Consider the following 18,538-nt stretch of genomic DNA (forward strand, 5'->3'; position numbering starts at 1 on the left):
TGCACGCGAGCCACACTCTGCTGACAGTTTTGTAATGCTTCTTCAGAAGGTGCGTGCGAGTGCGCATGCGTGCACATCTGCACGTCTGCGTGGGCGGTGTGTACATACACGCCTGTGAGAACCACCGAGCGTGCCCATGCTGGGGAGCAAGTGTGCACCTGAGTCTGTACTCAAGAGAGACTGAGAGGGTGTGAGGGCCGAGCCCAGGTCTGGCATGTGTGCCTCGAGTGGCGGGGTTCCACCTTTGCGACAAGACACCCAGGCCACCACCCCACCCGTCCAGCCACCTGCCAGAGCGGGTCCTTCTCGTCGGAGAAGATCTGGAAGTACTTCTGCGCCAGCTGCACGGGCGGCAGCGTCTGCAGCCGGAGGCTGGTCCAGGAGTGCAGGAAGCGCACCAGGTGCTTGAACGTGTACAGGCCCAGGCGGTCGTTCCCGTAGTTGGACAGGTGCGTCATGAAGATGCTGATCTGCTCCAGGGCAAGGGAGGTGGGGGGCAGGGCTGGTCAGCAGCTGAGCCCCCCGCCACCCCACTTCTGACTCTTCCGGTCTTGCCGCAGCCTGCGGAGTCACTCTGTGACCAGTCCAAGGTTCACCGGGGCCGTAAACCGACTCGCTGTGTGACCTTGGCCTAGGCACAGCCCGGTGAACCCAGGTCTGACTGGCCACCAACTATCACAGCCCTGAAATGGGAAGCTGACCCACTGCGCAGTCGCTTGGGTGTTCTTCTGTATTTTCTTGGTGGGGTGTCATGGACAAGGAGTGCTCGGTTATCCCGTAAAGCTGAATGACACCACCACTTGGTGTCTACTCGATAGTATTAAAGCGTGGATGATTATTTCCATTTTACAGATAAGGAAAGAGAGGGTCAGAAAGCTCAGATGAATAGCTTAAAATACATGTAGTTTAAAATAGCTATCCATGTATGGTTTATAGATTAGTGACTTACTCTGTATGTTAGCACATACCATCCACATATTTACACACACACACAAAGACTGGAAAGAATCCAGACGAAAATGCTCACACTATTGCACTAAGTACAAGATTCTCAAAGGAAAAAAGAAAGACAACTCGGATTCCCTTCCCAAGGTCACACAGTAGAGCAGGGCCGGGGCCAGGGGTGCAGAGCGGGTTTCCCCACTGCAGGCCCTCCGACCGGCTGCCACCCTCTCCTCCCCAGGCCCAGGAAAGCCAGCCCTGACAGCAGACAGGCTGTCCGGCAGCGGCCCCCACCCCCAGCCAAAGGCCATGGAGCACTCACAGGGTTGAGGAGCACGGTGAGGAAGAGCTCGCCCCCGTTGATAATCTTGTCCAGCTCGCTGGAGCCACCAGGGTACTCGTTGTAGAAGATGGTGTGCGTGAAGAGGCCGCAGGTCTGCCGCGGCAGGACCTGGGGAAGGGGCAGGGGGGAGCAATGGCATCTGCAGGCACAGACGGCGGCAGAAGACCCTTCCTCAGGAGAAGGGCCAGGGTGTCTCCTCAGAAAGGCAGCCTCTTGTGTGACTACACAGCCCCCACTCTTGGGGATCTTCTCCCCCAGGGACCTCCTGCAGCCGGCAACACTCCCTCAAGGGAGCTCACGGGGCCTTCCTTTGCCATTTTACAAGCTTCGCCACTATCCTCTGTAACAAAATGAGCAGGCCCCAGAATAACAGAGATAGGCAATGAGAATGTTTGCCCAGCGAGGGTCCCTGATCTGCAAAGCAGTCCTCCCGGTCACCCTCGCAACCCCCTCACAGCGTTAGAACCTGCCTGGGAGGGCTCCCAGTCACATACTGGTTTAACTGTTGATTCTGGGTCTCCTCTCATAAAACTGCACTCCGAGAGAGCAGGGAACTTGCTTGTCTGGTCACCACCTCATCCCCGGAGAGAATATGAATGGCTGGTATTGAGGAGGCCAGTGGAGGGAGGGAGGGAGAAGAGGGAGGGAGGAAGGGAGGGACGGACAGATGGACGGATGGACAGAGGAAAGCATAAATCTGGCCTTCCCACACAAATCCCATCTGGATTGTCGACAGTTCACCCTTCCAGTGGCTCAGGCCAAAAACCCTGGAGTCATCCTGACTCATCTCTCTCCCCCACACCCTGCCTCCAACTCATCGGCAGATCCTGCCGGCTCGACCTCTAAGTAGGTCCAGAACCTGATCACATCGCAACGTCGCACCCCGATGGAACCACCACTCTCTCGTCTGAAGACTGAAGTGGCCTCCCAACTGTCTCCCAGCTTCCCACTTTGTCCCCTGCAGTCTCCGAAACTCACGGCAGCCAGAACAAGGGAAATCTTTTAAAAAATGAGTCTGATCACAACAGCACTCCATGCAAAAACTTCCCATCTCAGAAAAAAAGCTAACGTCCATCCAATGACCTTCTGTGGACCTACAGGATCTGGCCCACCACCCCTCCGACCTCATCTCCCCCTCACTTGCTCCCCTCCAGCCATATTGGCCTCCTAGTTGGTCCTCAAACACACCTAGCACAAGCCCACCTCAGGGCCTTTGCACTTGTTTTCTCTGCCTTGAATGCTTTTCCTCACATAGCAGCATGGCTCATTCCTAGGAAGGCCCTTCCTAATCTTAGCCTTATTTAAAATAGCTTCTCCTCTCTTCTGGCACTCCCAATCTCCCTTCCCCGCTTGACTCTTCTCCATGGCCCCATCACCATCTGACCACATGTTACACATGTCACACATTTGTGAGTGCACTGTCTCCTGCCACTAGAACGTCACATCTACAAGGGCAGGGACTTTCATTCGTTCTATAAACTCCTGTATCCCCGGTGCCTAGAACAGAGTCAGACACACAGTAGAAGCTCACTGAAAATGTTTAAATAAGCAAATGAATAAGACAGAGGCCTGTTCCCAGTCCTCACCAGAGGCCCCTTTAAAAATTCTTCAGCCCCTGATCCCGTCACAAAAGCTGAAAAGGGGCTCAGGAAAGGGCCAGACCAGCAGGCCACCTTCCCTGGGATGATGAGCCTTGGATGCCAGAGGGGGCAGGCGAGCCTGGCCCGCAACCCCTAACCCGATCACGCAGGCCACGCTGCCCCAGTGCATGCACACGCGCCTCACGGGCCGCGGGGTCTGCTCACCATGATGCCGTTGTGGATAAAGCCGCGGCGGTAGCGGGCCGGCTTCAGGTGGGGGTACTCCTCCGTGCTGGTGACGCGGATGCTCCACACCTGCTTCCAGGCCTCATACAGCTGCACATGCACGGGGTACACGCCCGAGTGGTGGGGGGCCACCGCATAGCCCATGTCCGTGGGGATGCCGTGCTCCTGGGGAGAGGAGGGCCGGGCCAGGGTGAGCACGGGTTCCTTCCCCACTGGGTCTCATTTCCCCTTTGCAGAATGGGAGAGAGAAATCAGAGGCTAGAAGGGCAGGGCAGTGGGTCCACGCCCTCATGGTATAGATGGGAAAACTGAGGCCCAGGGAGGGAAAGGGATGGACCCTGAGTCTCGAAGTGAGGGAGTGACCAAGCTGGGGGACTCTTAACTCTCAGCCCGGGGTTCATGCCCTCCGGCACCCCGGAGTGAGGAGCAAGGACGGGGGCTCTTCCTGCCTGTGTTGGCCTCTGATTGGCTGGTGGGCCCAGGCTGAGCCCGTACCTGGGCCTCATTCCCTCTTCCCGAGGACCAGCTCCAGCTTTCCTGAGCCTCCCACTCTGGCCTGAGCATAGAGTCTGGGCTCAGGAAATAAACTGGCCTGGATTTAAGTCCTGGCTGGCCCTCCTCCTAGCTGGTGTGGGCTCCCTGCGCTTCCGTGTCTTATCTAAAAGGGAGAGTATCGATAACCACCTCTCGGGGTCTCTGCGAGGCTTCAGAGAGACAGTGGCTGTAAAGATACTAGCAAAATGCCGTCAGACGGAACTGCGAAACCGCAGCGAGAGGCCAGCCATCCGGACCCCCCGCCCCTGGCCCACCCAGCTCTGCCCTGTAGGGAATCTTACTCACGACAGCGAACTTCTTGTTCAGAGCCATCTGCTCGGCCAACACCGACTGGTTGTGGAAAAGGTGGGGCTGCATGTGGCTCCACATGTGGGGGAACCACCAGAACTCCTTCACATACGACAGCAGCAGATCGTCCCCAGCGTCCTCAGCATCTGTACCTGCAGCCAAAGCACGGGCCGCTGAGCCCCACCCAGCCCCGCCCAGCCCCGCCACCATGGGGCTCTCCAAGCTGGGCTGGTGCCCGGGGATGGGCGTGTGCAGACACAGCCCACCCAGGAGCTGCTCGTGAGAGTTACCCAACCACCGCATGGGAGCAGACAGCGCCCCATCCAGGGCCCCGAGTTCTAGTCCAGAGTGTGGCCTTCGCTCAAGGGGTGACTTTGGACAAGTCCTCCTCCTCTCTGGGCCCTCGGGCCCCATGTGTGCAATCCATGTTCAAAGGCAATGATCCCAACGGCTTCTCCCAGCTCTGACAGGCCTGCTCTGATCCGCTTTCTATCTTCCTATTGGGCCATTTGTCACCTGTCTTTTACTTAACCATCTCAGAAGCTCTTTGTATATATACAGGACATCTAACCCTGTCTCATACTATAACTCAAACTACCTCTGATATGCGGAGCGCCGAGAATATGAAAAATGCACATAGACAACCCAGTATTGCTCCTAGTTGGCTTTGGGACCATGCTGCAGAATCTCCCCCCAGAATTGCAGAGTATTAGGGTTTTTCCTAGAATTCAAGAGCGGCTCTCCACGCAGTGGCCCAAGCAGAAGGCAGCTACAGGGAACTGTAACTACAGATGACAGCTCGGGGGCCTATCCCTCTTGCTCGGCCCAGAAGGGCAGCATCTGAGGAACTTGGGAGAGCCCAAACGAGGAGGGAAGGTATGAACCATGCAACCTACACCCTCAACCTGGACACTTAAGACTTGAACATGAAATGGCAATGGCCACCTCCGGGCAGGAACAATTATAGGGCATTCTCACTTTCTATGCTATATTTTCCTGCAGTATTCTTAAAATTCAACCAATTACTTTTTTAAGCAGACATAGGACAAATAATTTCAAAAGAGAGAGGAAAGGGGGAGACAAGAGGGAGAAGATGCCCCCAAAGACAGCACAGCCTGAAGGACAAGGAGAGACCCGTTGTCTCATTGCTGTCCCCACATGCCCTCTGCCGGGGGCTGTAACTGCTCTGTGGGCTGCTGGATCAGGGGGAGGACACCAGGGTCAAATGTGGCCCTCATGTGGGCCCGTCAGCCCACCTGCTGCCCCAGCGGCACAGCACTGCACAGATCCAGAGCCAAGGGCCCCTGGAAGTTGCTCGTGGGGGCAGAGCCAGGCCCACTTACCTGTGTGGAAGAATTTCCCTGAGTAGCCCAGGTTGAAGGTGAAGTTTGGGATATGTGTGCGTAGTTCATTTTGCGTATCAAACAGGGCCTAGGACAGGCAGAGGAGGAAGAAGCGGGTGAGGGGGAAGCTGGGAGCTCCCTGCTCTTCCCAGTGAGGACCCAGAAAAATCCTACTGTTGCAGGGCCAGCTACGAAGTTTGTAGGGTGCAGCAAAAAATAAAAATGTGGGACCCTTGTTCCAAAATCATTTAAATTATCAAGAAGGCCACGGCACAGCACTAACCTTGTACAGGCCCCTTCTAAGTGTGGGGTCTCACACCCATGAAGCCAGCCCTGAGCTGCCACCTGCACTGGGCCTCTGGCCAGAGAAGACCCGACGCTAGCCCGGCTCTGCTATGCGCCCTTGAGAAAGCTTTGTGACTGCCCTAGGCCTCCGTTTCCCAAAGTGTGAAATGGAGATAATTTCTCTTGGGGTGACTGAATGAGACCTCGCATGTCGAAACACCAGACACTTTGGTAAGTACTGTAAAATGGTGGCATGTCTGTGTCCATGGTCACTGCCACTGTGAGCCTCGGCTCTTCGCCTGTCAAATGTGGAGGGTCTCTCCCAGTGAGCGCAAGGCTGGTGTCACAGGATCGTGACTTTTCCAAAGACATACTGCATCCCCCGGCCATGCAATGTCCCCAGCCATGCACACCCCATAGTGGGCAAGCCAACGAAGGGAGGCTGACGCTGATAGAACACACACACACTTGTACTCTGGAGTCAGGACTCCAAAAGCCCCCGCCCTACACACAGAGCACAAGGCCTCGAAGACACCTGCAAGAAGAGCCTGCTGTCAGACTCCTTTGCAAACAGACAGTGCTGGCCCTCCTGGGGCCACCACCAGCATCTCACCAAGGCCAGACCCTATCTGACAGACACGCACGCTCTAGCCATGTGGCCTTGGGCAAGTTACGTCACCTCTCTGAGCCTTAGTGGCCTCCTCTGCGAAATGGGACTTATGATGATCCCCCCCCTCACAGGGCTGCTATGAGGATCCGCTGAGGCCATACACAGAAAGGGCTAAGCACAGAGCTGGGACGTGCCAAGCCCTGAAAAGGCAGCTGCTGTCCGTGTGATTTAAAGGGCACTCTGCAGCCAGCGCTGTACACGGTAACGAGGCAACGTTCGTGTCTCTGAAAGAAAGGCTTAGCTGCAGCCTGTGCCTGGGATTAAGGAACGGGGGAGGGAGAAAACTTCTGCCCTCTCAGACTCACAAGGATGTTTAAGGCAAATGGGACCCTGGCCGGCGAAGCACTTGGCAGGCTGCACGGAGCTGAGCGCGCGGAAGAGGGTGTCGCGATTAGTACTCTTCGACAGAAATAGCTCCCGACTGCTCTCATCCCTCTCACTGTAAAAGTGGGGAAAACAAGAAGCAAGGAGGGCAACCTCAGGGCTCGTGGGGGACACAGTGAGCCTGGCAGCCTGGTTTCCTTGTAGGATCAACCCTGCACCAGTCTCAAGGACTCACCTGGACAGGCAGCAAGCACTAAGGTTAATGCAGTAGAGAGCGCCCTAAGTAGAAACAGCCGTCTACTCTGTTAGAGGTCGGTTATGGCATCGCACGAAGCCTCAGAGCTGGAAAGCCTCAACGGGGATCATCCTAACCCTTGCTTTCAACGGGACAGCCCTTCAGGAGGTGAGCTCTCAGGAGCAAACACAACGTGTAAAGCAGATCAAAGCAACACGGCCCTGTCCCAGGAGATGCGAGCTGGGACGGCTCAAAGCGTGGCCCGTCTGCACAGGCCCCTCTGCAAACCCCCGGGGGTGGGGGAGCAGCCTGAAAACTTCCCATCTGCTCCTCTGTCAGTTCACCACCGAGGCTCAGACATGGGAAGGGACTCGCCCTCGAGTTCCAGTCAATGTAGGGCCAAACGGGTCCTGACTCCCCACACGGTGCCTGCCCCCAACACCATCTGCTGGCTCTTCTCCTCTGGAGGTGTAAGGAAGAGCAGAGCGTTCACTCCTGACCCACAGCCTCCCTCCCAGGCCCCAGGGCCAACCCCAACAGTGACCTCAGGAGGACAGGGAACACAGCGCCCACTAAGGGGACTCACTTGGGAGGAAAGCACTCCTCTTAGAAGTCTCTTTTGCCATCCGGAACATCAAAGCGAGGTCTGGATTTGGTGCTAATAGGTTCTAACGCTTGCTAATCTCCTAAGGGAGGACGGGGTCATCAGGCAGCAGTCTCTCTGCAGAATTTAATCCCCTGGTTTTGTTTTCCCTGGATCTACTGTTGCGCCTGCTCTCTATTTATGGCAACCGGCACTGATTTCCCCACTTACTCTAGTGATGTCGTTTTCTTTGCAAAGAACCTTGAGTCAAATAGAGACTAGATGAAAAGTACATTTGAAAGCTTGCTTAATGGCCTTCAATTGTAGGCTTTTCTTCAGTAGGGATGCATGAGTGTAAAATTTCAGTGGTCTGCAAAACGCTTTTACATGCAGTTTAGTTTGGTAAACACTTTTTGAAATAAACACATGCATTCCACTATTTATACAGACCCCAGTTAAAATATGCCTGTGTAGGATTCAAGCTCTAATTCTTGTTTTAAAAGTTTCGTGGGAGCTCTGGTACTGACATAAACATTTCTGAGAGTGAAAAATCGCGTCTGGATTAAAAGGCAGATACGTAACCCTGCACAGCTCCCATCCCTGGGCTTCAATGACACAGTCTCTCTCTCCCCACAGATACATTTCTGAATTCCACACTCCAAAATTCTTCTATCTTCAACGCTTCAATGTAATCTCCAGTGCCGCTTTTATCTAGTAAGACAATTACTAAAACCACCTGGCTGTGGGGGGGGGGGGCAGGCACAGCACTGGGGAGAGGCAGACAGCGAAGTCACCATGGGGCACCCCAAGGTTCGAAGGTGGCGAGGCCCCGCCCGGCCTGCCGGGCACCCCCCCCCCCGGGCCATACCTTCACGTCCTCCACTTTCATGCGTGTGCCCTCCTTGCCCACGAAGATGTCATCGATGTCCACCAGGATGTAGCGGTCCAGAGGCAGCGAGAGGCGCTTGCCCGTGAGGAAGGCCACGGCGTCGACGAAGACGAGCTTGTGCAGCCAGAAGTTGAGGTTGTTGCCGAACAGCACTCGCTGAATGCCGTCGTGGAGGCCCAGGTCCTGGACCACTGTGGCGTGCAGCGCCGCGTGCAGGCCGGCGTCCGCCCCCAGGTGCGGGATGGACTCGGAGGAGCGCGTCTTGGCCAGCAACACAGGTTCGTAGGTGGAGTGGTTGGACTGGAACACGGTCCAGTCCTCGCCGGGCAGCACGCCCTTCTCTACCTCGCTGGGCCGTGTCACGTAGAGCAGCGGGGACTTGGGGTTGATGCTGCAGTCCTTCAGGCCCAGGTTTGAGTGCAGGAACAGGGGGAAACCCTTGAGCTGCGCGCTCAGCAGGCTGTTCTCGTTGGCCTGTAGCCGGGGCGGGGCGGGCGGGGAGAAGGGAGAAGAGCTGTCAGATCCAGAAGCCCCAGGGGAACGGGCACAATCTCAGGTGGGGACTGATAACAGGAGTGTCAACAGGATTCTCTAATGTTCCCGGAGGCCTTATCACATCCCTGGTCCTGTGCAAACCCAGTTGCGCTGGTCCCAACAATATTCCAGCAAACACGCACCATGCGCACCACGCTATTACCAAAGCCAGGAACCCAGGTCAAGCACTTGGCACGCAGGGATGCTGTTAATCCTCACAGCGACCCCACGACAGAGGCATCACTGTCATGCCCATCTTACAGATGAGGAAACTAAGGCCCAGAGAGGCTATGTAATGCCCAAAATCAGAGAAAAGTCTAGCAGCTGTGAGCCCAGACTCTGCCACCAGACTGCCTGGCCTTGGGCAGGTTATGTAACCTCTCTGTGCCTCCGTCTCCTTGGCTGTAAAATGTTCCTCACAGGGTGGTAGAGGATGATGAGTGTTCCTCCTGCAAAGTGCTCAGGACGGGCCGGCGGCATCACAAACGCTCATGCAGTCCCCATATCAGCCGCAGGAGGCAGTTCCTGTGTTATCCCCACTTCATCGGGGAGGACACTGAGGCTGCCCTCGGTTGGTCACAGAGGGTCAGGAGGAGCCACAGTGACCAGCAGACGATCTCCCCCTGCAGGCCACACACCTGGCCACCAGGCTCCCTGCCTGGGCTCTCCCAACTGGCTCTGGCTGCCCCATCCTTTCCTTGGGAGCAATCTTAGGTGAATGCCAGTGCAGAAGAGATCAAACAGGAGGTGTCTGCTGGGGATGCCCCAGAGCGTCCCCAACCCTCCATATGCACCTAACACCCCCAAGCCCACCCCCTCCCAGGAACCCAGCTCCCTCCGTCTGCCTTCTCCTCCCAGGGCACGGTGCTGCCCAGCTCCCTGGGATCTGCAGACAGTACCCACAGCACCCCTTCTCCTCTTTCCTAGACTCACAGCCCCCGCTCCTTCATACCATCCCCCTCCCTCCCCAGCCACCTGATTCTGGATATGGTACAACTGGCCTTTGTCCCTGTGCCAGTTCCATTCTGTTTTCTTCGCCTGACAAACTCCTGTTCATCCTTCAAAACCCAATGCAAATACCCTCTTCTTTGCACTGGCCTCCCTGGATCCAGGTTAGAGCCCCATTTGCAGCACGTTTCACCTTGGCCTTGGCCTTATCTGTTCAGGGTCTCTCTCCCACCAGTCTGCCCACTTGACGGCAGGAGCTTTATCATTTCCACCTTTGGATCCCTGATGCCCTAAACAGGCTTGATACCCAGAAGGAGCAAATACATGTTTGATGAGCTAACTGGATTTTTATTTTTATTTATCTGGGAGGGTGGAGAGGGGCAGAGGGAGAGGGAGAGAGATGCAGGGCTTGATCTCACGACCCTGAGATCACGACCTGAGTGGAAATCAAGAGTCGGATGCCTAAAGGACCGAGCCACGAGTTAGCCGCATTTTTTAAAAGAATAAAAAGGAAAAGACAGATCCCTAGTACCTGGCACCCGACAGTTATTCAATACAGGTGTCATTTGTTCATTCCACAGCTGTTCACTATGTTAAGTGCAAGGGATACAGCGAGGAAAAACAGACACGGCTCCTGACCTCATGAACCTTAAAGTCAAGTAGGGAAGAGAGACAGCAATCAAAATCACAGAAATAAATACAAAACTTCAATGGGGCATATGCTACACAGAGCAAGTTCATAGTTCTGGAAGACTCAATAACTGGCCATAGTCAATTGACTCAAGGAAGACTTCCCAGAGAAGGGGCTAAGATTTAAAGACTGAGTAGCAACTAGGGAAAAGGAGGGGCCCCATTCAAAGCAGAGCAAGGGCAAAGGCCCTGAGGGAAGAGAGGGCTCAAGGTATGGCAAGAGGCCAGCAGAGTGATGAAGAGGAAGAGGAGGAGATGGGGCAGAAAGGTCGGCTGGGGCCAGACCTGGGACCCTGGAGGCTTGAAGGGGCTGCGGGAAGCCATCAAAGACTCTATCAAAGGGCTTCAAACAGAGGGATGACACGTTCCAATATGCATTTTAAAAAGATCCATCTGGCTGCTGTGAGGAGAATGACTGGGGTGGGGCAAAGCAAAGGCGCCCAATGGGTCTGGAGAGGACGGTAGCGGGGTTACACAGGGCCACCCAGGAGAGCCGGCCAGGTGAGCACTGCACAAGGACACTCCACTGACGACTGAGCCACGTGCCCCACGTGGACATGCCTTTGCCCAGAGGGTGTCTTCTGCTAACAGCTGCCACGCAGGAGTGCTCGTTTCTAATCCCCACAAAGGCTCTGCACAGCTCTGGCCTCGTTCACTTCACACACACCCATACTTGCCAATGCCCCACCCTGTCCTGAGCCAGCCTCCACTCTGGAGTCCCAATGCAGAGGCCCTGTCTGAGAGGCCGCTCCGCCCAGCACTGCCCAAGGATGGGAACTATGTAGGCTACGTGCAGGCAAAAGCAGTAGGGCCCAGCGACATTTCAGGCCCTGTGTGGCCTGGGAGGCCACACTGGACCGCAGGCCCTGGGGGATCCCATTTCGAAGCCCTGTTCCTGAGCTGACTGCCAGGCGCTGGCAGCACAACCAGCTGCCCAGCTGGGAGACGTGGAGGAAGGGAGAAAGCCAGTGGGCAATGAAAAGGAGCCAACTGCGGCAGGGAATGGCGAGGAGGCCTCAGCATCACAGAGACTGACCCCTACTGTAGGCCTCAGCCCACCTGAGGGGAACCCCTCCTGTTCCTCAGCACTGACGACCCACTCAGGAGACATCAAATGTCCCAATGGAGTCATACAGGTCGAGGGAGGAAGGGCCCTGACCCGGGAATTGGGAGACCTAATACAGACTCTGATAGTTACTAGCTGGGTGACTTTGGAACCCCCAAGGTTCCCAAGGTACCCCTTCTGGGGGTCTTGGGCCCCTCATCTGTCCGTCCCCTGCCAGGATGTGGCCAGCCCCAGGGCCCCTGGAGTCACAACGGCAGGAACCAGGGCTATGGATGAAGACCCACCCCCACCCTCCCGGACCGCACAGGGGCGCACATTGGTCAGAGCCACAAGACAGACAAAGGCGACTACCCGCTTGTTTGCTGAACATGGAGATGACAAAGCAAGACAGCTGCCATTTCTTGGGTGGCTCGGGGTGCCGCCCACTGTCATCTTCAACATGGCCCCATGAGGCAGGTGCTGTGATGGGCCCCACTTTACAGATGGGCTGAAGATCCTTCCCAAGATCACTGTGCTTATAAATGACGGAAGGGTTTGAACCAGGGTGTGGACTTTTCAGCCCCGGCTCTTACACTGATCTGGGAACCAGCGCTTGTAGGAATTGGAAAGTGAGTGTCTCCAGCCCTCTGGAGTCCATAAACCCTCTGGGTTTGACAAACCCAAAGCCCAGCGCTGATGCAGCCTTGCGGAAAGAGCCAAAGATGGAGTGTGACCACCAGAGGGCTCTGTTTGAGCAGAAAGTCACAGCCACACACACACACACACACACACACACACACACACACCACACACACCCCCACCCCCAGCCCCGCTCAAGACCAAGGAGGGGTCTTGTCTTAAGCAATATGGTAGGAAGAGCACGAAGACTGGAATTTCCGCTGACCCCGCAGTGAGACAGTGAGCCTGTCCCTGCTCCCTGGGAGCCAAGAATTGGGGCTAGACAGGATCCAAACTCTGGTGTACCAACTGTGCCCACGGCCTGGTCCCCAGAGACTACAGGAGGGCTGTGCGCTGATGTAAATTCTATTACGTAAGCGGCATTTGAGGCCCTGGACTCATCACACAGTGGTTACTACTACCGCCTCTGCAGCCAGACTTCCTGGGTTCAAACCCTGGATCTGCGCTTATTAGAGAGATGAGTGGAGGCACATTTCTTCACCCCTCTTTGCCTCAGTTTCCTGTTCTCTTAAATCAGGATCATATCCACCTCCCTTAAAGGCTGGTTGGTGGGTGCCAGGTGAGTTCATTCTTTACACAAAGCACACGGACAGTGCCCGTGCTGGGTGAGCACTCAATAAATGTCAGCCATTGTGATGATCTTCAGGCCTGGGGCTCTGAATCAAACTTAATGAAGTTCATGGCAGGGAATGGAAGAGTCCAGGAGAAAAGAAAAAACAGACAATGGAGGCAGTCTGAGGTTATGCCACTGAAGAGCCAGAAACCAGGCCAGCGTTTCCCAGAGGGTGCTCTGTGAAATAAAGGGCTTTGTGATCAAGCCAGCTGGGGAACAAATCTCACCAGGTTGCTCTACTGCAGGACTTCTAAGGGCCTTCAATTTCTTGGCCCATAAAACCTTCTTCTGGTGGCAGAGCATCTTGCTTCATTAATGCATGAAAGCACACACGGTGGGAACCCCTCATCTGGACCAGGCTCCTCCCTACACTGAGCACAGGGCCCGGGGCACCGGGGTGCCCACGAATGCCTGGGGACACAAGGGTCCCTGCCAGACATGGGCCACTTCTGACCCACTCCTGCTCCTCTCCCAGCTCATGCCAGAAAAGAACCTGCTTTAGGATCCGTGCACTTACTGTCACGTCTGCCTGGAAAGCCCTTTGTCCCGAGAGCTATGCGGCTCCTTGTCTCCCTTCCTTCCAGTCACTTTGTCAAAGTGGCCATTCTATCAAAAACAGCAGCAACTGCCCATACCCATCACTCCCTGTGCCCTTTCCCGGCTTTATTCCTTCTTGTCCTTATCACCCCTTGCCACATGGTATGTTTACTTGTTCACTGCCTGTCACCCACCCCACCCCACTGCACGGAAATGTCAGCTCCATGACAGCAGTGACCCGGCACACTCCGATTACTACTGTGTCCCCGGTGCCTAGCAAAGGACCTGGAACACAGTCAGCACACAGTAAATATTTGCTGAACGAAGAAACGAAATGTCCCCAAACACCGGTACAGTCCCTACTGCCCATCCTGAGGCCAGAGCCTCTACGTTCCCCCATCCAGCTGTTCCCCACGGACAGCTTCTCTACGACACTGTCAGCAAAGACTCTGATCCAGCAGTCATCCTGGGTGCCCACGGAGCCCAGAGCAGCTCACCTGCCCGTTGGGATTTCCTTCTCCTCTTTCCTCCAATGCAAAATGGTTCTGTGCAGGAGATGTCTAAATGCCACAGCCCACCAGAGCCAAGGGGAAGGAGCACACGATCCAGAGCCCAGACTGCCTACATCTGAGTTCAAATCCTGGCTCTCCCACTTGCAGGCTACCTAGCCTCAGATACATAACCCTCCTAAGCCTTGCTTTGCCCATCTGCAAAATGAGGGCACACCCCGTCCCTTGGGAAGGCTGCCATGACGTTCAAGGGACCAAGCCTCTCCTACCTCACACCCGTTTCCGGGGCTTCCTTTAGGCAAGTGCCTGCTGTGTGCCAGGCAATCCCCTGCCATGTGCTCCTAATAAAAGCTAATATTTATTTTTTTTAAGATTTTATTTATTTATTTGAGAGACAGCAAGAGCACAAGCAGGGGGAGGGGCAGAAGGAGAGGGAGCAGCAGACTCCCCACTGAGCAGGGAGCCCGAGGTGGGGCTCAATCTCAGGAGCCTGGGATCATGATCTGAGCCGAAGGCAGACGCTTAACTGACTGAGCCACCCAGGCACCCCTAAATATTTAAAAAGCACTTATTAGACACCAGGCACTGTGTGCTCCAAGCGCTTTACATATACTCACCCACTTACCCTTCAGGACCATCCTAGGAGGTTGGTGCTACCATTGTACCCATTTTACAGACGAGAGGAGTCAGACACTCATGAGTGTAGAAAAGGGATTCAAACCCACCAGAGCTATGAACTGTGGGGAGCCCAAGCCCTGCGTACCTTGAAGAAGCCGATGATGCCCACACCGTAGGCCACACAGTACTTGTCCAGCAGCTCCCGGTTCCAGGCATCCAGATTGACATACTTGAGGATGTTCTCATAAATGATGAGGGCGAAGCGGCCACGGCCCTTGTCGGTGAGTGTGGGCATGTCCCCCTTGCCCGGTGCGATCTCCGTGCGGTACTTGAAGCGGCTGGACTCCAGGATGGCCACGACCTCCTGGCCCAGCTGGGAGTAGAGGCTCTCCACAAACACCAGCACCAGTGGGTCCGTGCGGGACGGGGCGGCCGCCTGCATAGGCTTGAGCGGCAGCAGGCGGCTGGGGGCCACCGGGGGCGGGTCCCCACAGTCAGGCTCAGGGGCGTCCGCCGAGGGCTCCAGGCCCCGCTTCCAGCCATACAGGTAGTAGGCCGAGACAAAAACGCTGAACAGGCAGAAGACGAACAGCAGGAAAAGGACAGCCTGCGGGGACACGTGCCGACACAGCCTCCGGAGGCGCGCCAGGGCGGGCATCCTGGCCCCCGAGACCTCGGCCGCCGGAGGCCCGCCTGCCCTGGCCACCCCCAGGCCCCACGCAGGAGGAGATACCAGAGTCGTCCACTGACCAACAGTTTCACAGACACTTAGCAAGCGCGGCCCTCGGTGGGCAGCAGGAGAGGAGGATCCGGGCCCCCGGCCCTTCCTCCCAGCCAGGGGCACGGTCCGCAGGCCGGTCGCGCTCCTTCCTTCCTCCGTGCCCCTTTATGTCACCATGGCAAATCCCCACGTGGTCCTGTGCACAGCAGAAGTGCCCCCAGGGCGTCAGGGCCTCCTGGGGGGGCTGGGCAGTGGGCCGAAGGACACTGGGCAGGCCCGGGGGTGCCGCATGCCGCTCGCTCAGTGGGGCCCCCGGGGCCAAGGCTGTGGAGAGAAGAGGAGAGCCAGAGGTGAGAAGTCAGAGTGTGGGTCTGCTGACTGCGGACACACAGGACCCGACCTCGGTGGGCCCAAACTCAGGTGCTGCTGCCCGACCTGGCTGCGTGACTTCACACCTGCTTTGTAATCTCTGAGCCTCAGTTTCCCTACTTGTGAAACAGGGCTGACAACAGTACCTGCCTCACAAGAGGCTCAGGGCTTAAGTCCCTCAGCCTAATGTGTATAATGTGTATCATATGGTGTCTGCGACAGTGGCTGCTATTTATTGTTATTACCAGAGTCTAAGGCTAAACGACGCCAACTCCAGGTGCAGGAAGGACAAAGTGAAATGAACATTGGCAAGACCTGGGAGCTAGAGGTGGAATTCTAATCACAGCTGAACACCACATCCTCACTGTCTCCTCCCCCCCCGCCAGTGCAAGCCCCCCCATTTCTCTCCCTGAACGGGCTGAGCAGCCTCATCAGGCAGCCAGAACTTGGGGCTCCTGGGTCCCCTTCGGCCCCATCCCCCACCCAGAGCAGGCCACCTGTACTGGTCTCACTGGAAAGTCCGTGAAGACCACACGCCCACACCCACTAAAGTTCCAATTTCCTCACCCCAAATAGCAGCCCCCAGTCCCCTTACACACAAGTGGAAGCAGCCGCTGAAAGCTAGCAGGAGAGAGACAGGGATGGGGACAGGGACAGAAGGTGTGAGGGTCTGGGTGGGCACAGCCAGGGAGCGAACAGAGGCCTCCAACCCAGGCTTAGGGGAGAAGATCTTGAAAATCCCTCCCAGGCCCAAGACGATCTGGTGCGCTGAGTGTTGGCGCCACATACCAGAGACCCAACAACTGCAGTTCTAGGAACTTACTATCCTAGGGTGGTCACTGAAGTAAGTGTGTAATGATTTCCCGGCCAGAATCCGAATCCCAATGCTGTTTATAATAGCAAATGCCCGACAATAGTGGACTGTCCTTAGCATTTACGCTGCAAGCACCAGCTAGAATCCCAGGCAGCCACCTACGACTTCTACAAGATGGGGAAGAAGGACGTTTACTGACACAGAAATCTAATTGTCACACACGCCGCTGAAGTGGAAAACATTTATAAAAGTACGCACGGTCACATTTCTGTTAAAAACTGTTATGTGTAAGCCAGACACTGGCTCTAAAGCCAAACCAAAAAAACCCCAAAATGTTAACAACGATTATCTCCGAATTATTTTATTTTCTTCCTTTTGTTTCCTAAATTTTCTACAATAATCATTTACTATGTTTGTGAAAATAAAAAAAGATGTTCTTAAAAGATGTGCTCAGAAGCAAGAGGCAGGAGTGTGAAATGAGGATATGTCTCAGACCCCAGTGCGGCTGCCAGTTCTGCCGATGACACGCTGTGTGACTCGGAGCACACCCTAGCTCCTCTCTGGGCTCCCTGCCTGTGAGAGAGGAGCTTGCACCAATCTCGGGGGGCTCTTCCACCTCCCATATTCTGCAATTCAGTCCCTACTATGTGCCAGCACCATGGGGAATCCAAGGCAACCCAGAAAACAGGCACCTACAATGCAGGGGGACGAGTGTGATAGTGGGGGCAGGGTGTTTGAGAGAACTCAGGGGCACTTAACTCTCCTGGAGGGGGAGGATCAAGGAAGGCTTCCTGGAGGAAGTGTTACCTGAACTGACCAGAACAACAAGGGTGGGTTGACCTGGGGTAGGAATAGGGAGGGGCACATGCCTCAGCTTGGAGATAAGGGACCGTGCAGAGCTTTCCAGGGACTCCTCGCAATTCTAGCTGAGAGTAGGGCAAGAGGGAACAGGTTTCCTGGGCGGAGCCTGGAGGGCTGGGGTGACAGTCCTGTATATTTCCAGGTTGCAACTGCATCCCATTTCCCACTGATAAGGGCAGCCGTCTGCCCTGCGGCCACAGCAAGCCCCACCTCTCGGCCTTGGGGCCAGGACTGGAGCACAGTGGGTGGAGAGGTACAGCTGCCTGGATGATGCCTGCCAGTCTGCCACGCCTGGGGGCACCTGGCCACTTCGGCCACCCAACCATGCTTCCCCTGCAGGCCTGAGTGCTGTGATCACTGGCCCTTGGTCGATTGCATTAAGAGACTTTCAGTGTACGTGCTAATGATGCAACCAGCCGTCTCAGGCACCTGGGGGTCACAGACCCCTGTGGGAATCTGACAACATTTTCCCATAAAAAATATGCCTATACGCTGGAAAATCTTGTAACAATTTCAAGGAGTCCAGACCCCGTGCTCTCAAACCCACCCATGGACCTTAAAGCTCTACAGTAAGAAAACCTTATGGTTACACGTAGACTGGAAGCCGGCAGCTTCATGCACACCCACGCGCCACCTCCCACCAGCTGTGTGACCTTGGGCAAGTTATTTAACTTCTCAGGGCTCCCAGTTTCCTAATCTGTAAAACAGCGAAGTTTGACATGCTCCCATAGTTGTGAAAATTAAATGAGTTGATACATATAAAGCACACAGACCATGCCTAGCACCCAGTACCAAATATGGGCCAGCCACTCTCACCGTGCATGCATAGGCACAGTGTGGGCAAGAACTGAGCCCGCAAAGCACGGCCAAGCCAGCTCCATGCTCTCTCTCAAGTCTCTGACAGCCAGTCCTCAGAAGCCCAAATGCCCATTTTCAGAGGCCCTGGCCTTTCCCTGGAGCCGGATGGATGAGCAAGGGGCCAGATGGTTAGGGGCCAGGGAGAAAGACATGGCACAGCCCAGGCCCAGGAGAGGGTAAAGGGAGGAAGAGAGTGGGCCAGCTAGCCCCTGTCCCCAGAGAAGGCCAAATACTCTGCGGTGGGGGCTGAGGGAGGGAGAGATGCTGCTTCATGCATAAAGTGCCAGCCACCAGCGTGCTGGCACGAGGGCCTCCAGCACCGCCCCCCCACCGCAACCCCCTCGAAGGCCTGCATTCCAGCCATCCAAGACCCTCCACACCCACCTGCATTCCAGAGCTCAAGGATGGAGAACTGGGGGGCTTCTAATCCCCTTGGAGC

At 55.7% G+C, this 18,538-nt stretch overlaps 1 protein-coding gene across 1 annotated transcript in view; it reads right to left on the reverse strand.

Annotated features, from left to right (window-relative positions):
* NDST1 (N-deacetylase and N-sulfotransferase 1) overlaps positions 1 to 18,538 on the reverse strand; it is a 58,444-nt gene that overhangs the window by 14,901 nt on the left and 25,005 nt on the right. The window contains exons 2-8 of the mRNA XM_040630401.1: positions 14,622 to 15,521; positions 8,263 to 8,757; positions 5,298 to 5,385; positions 3,952 to 4,106; positions 3,091 to 3,276; positions 1,265 to 1,393; positions 288 to 470 (exon numbers count right to left, since the gene is read on the reverse strand). Coding sequence (XP_040486335.1) covers positions 288 to 470; positions 1,265 to 1,393; positions 3,091 to 3,276; positions 3,952 to 4,106; positions 5,298 to 5,385; positions 8,263 to 8,757; positions 14,622 to 15,134 — 1,749 coding nt within the window. The 5' untranslated portion in view covers positions 15,135 to 15,521. The remainder of the gene's footprint in view (positions 1 to 287; positions 471 to 1,264; positions 1,394 to 3,090; positions 3,277 to 3,951; positions 4,107 to 5,297; positions 5,386 to 8,262; positions 8,758 to 14,621; positions 15,522 to 18,538) is intronic.

Source organism: Ursus maritimus, unplaced genomic scaffold, assembly GCF_017311325.1.
Source record: "Ursus maritimus isolate PB19 unplaced genomic scaffold, ASM1731132v1 scaffold_15, whole genome shotgun sequence".
NCBI classification, from domain to species: domain Eukaryota; kingdom Metazoa; phylum Chordata; class Mammalia; order Carnivora; family Ursidae; genus Ursus; species Ursus maritimus.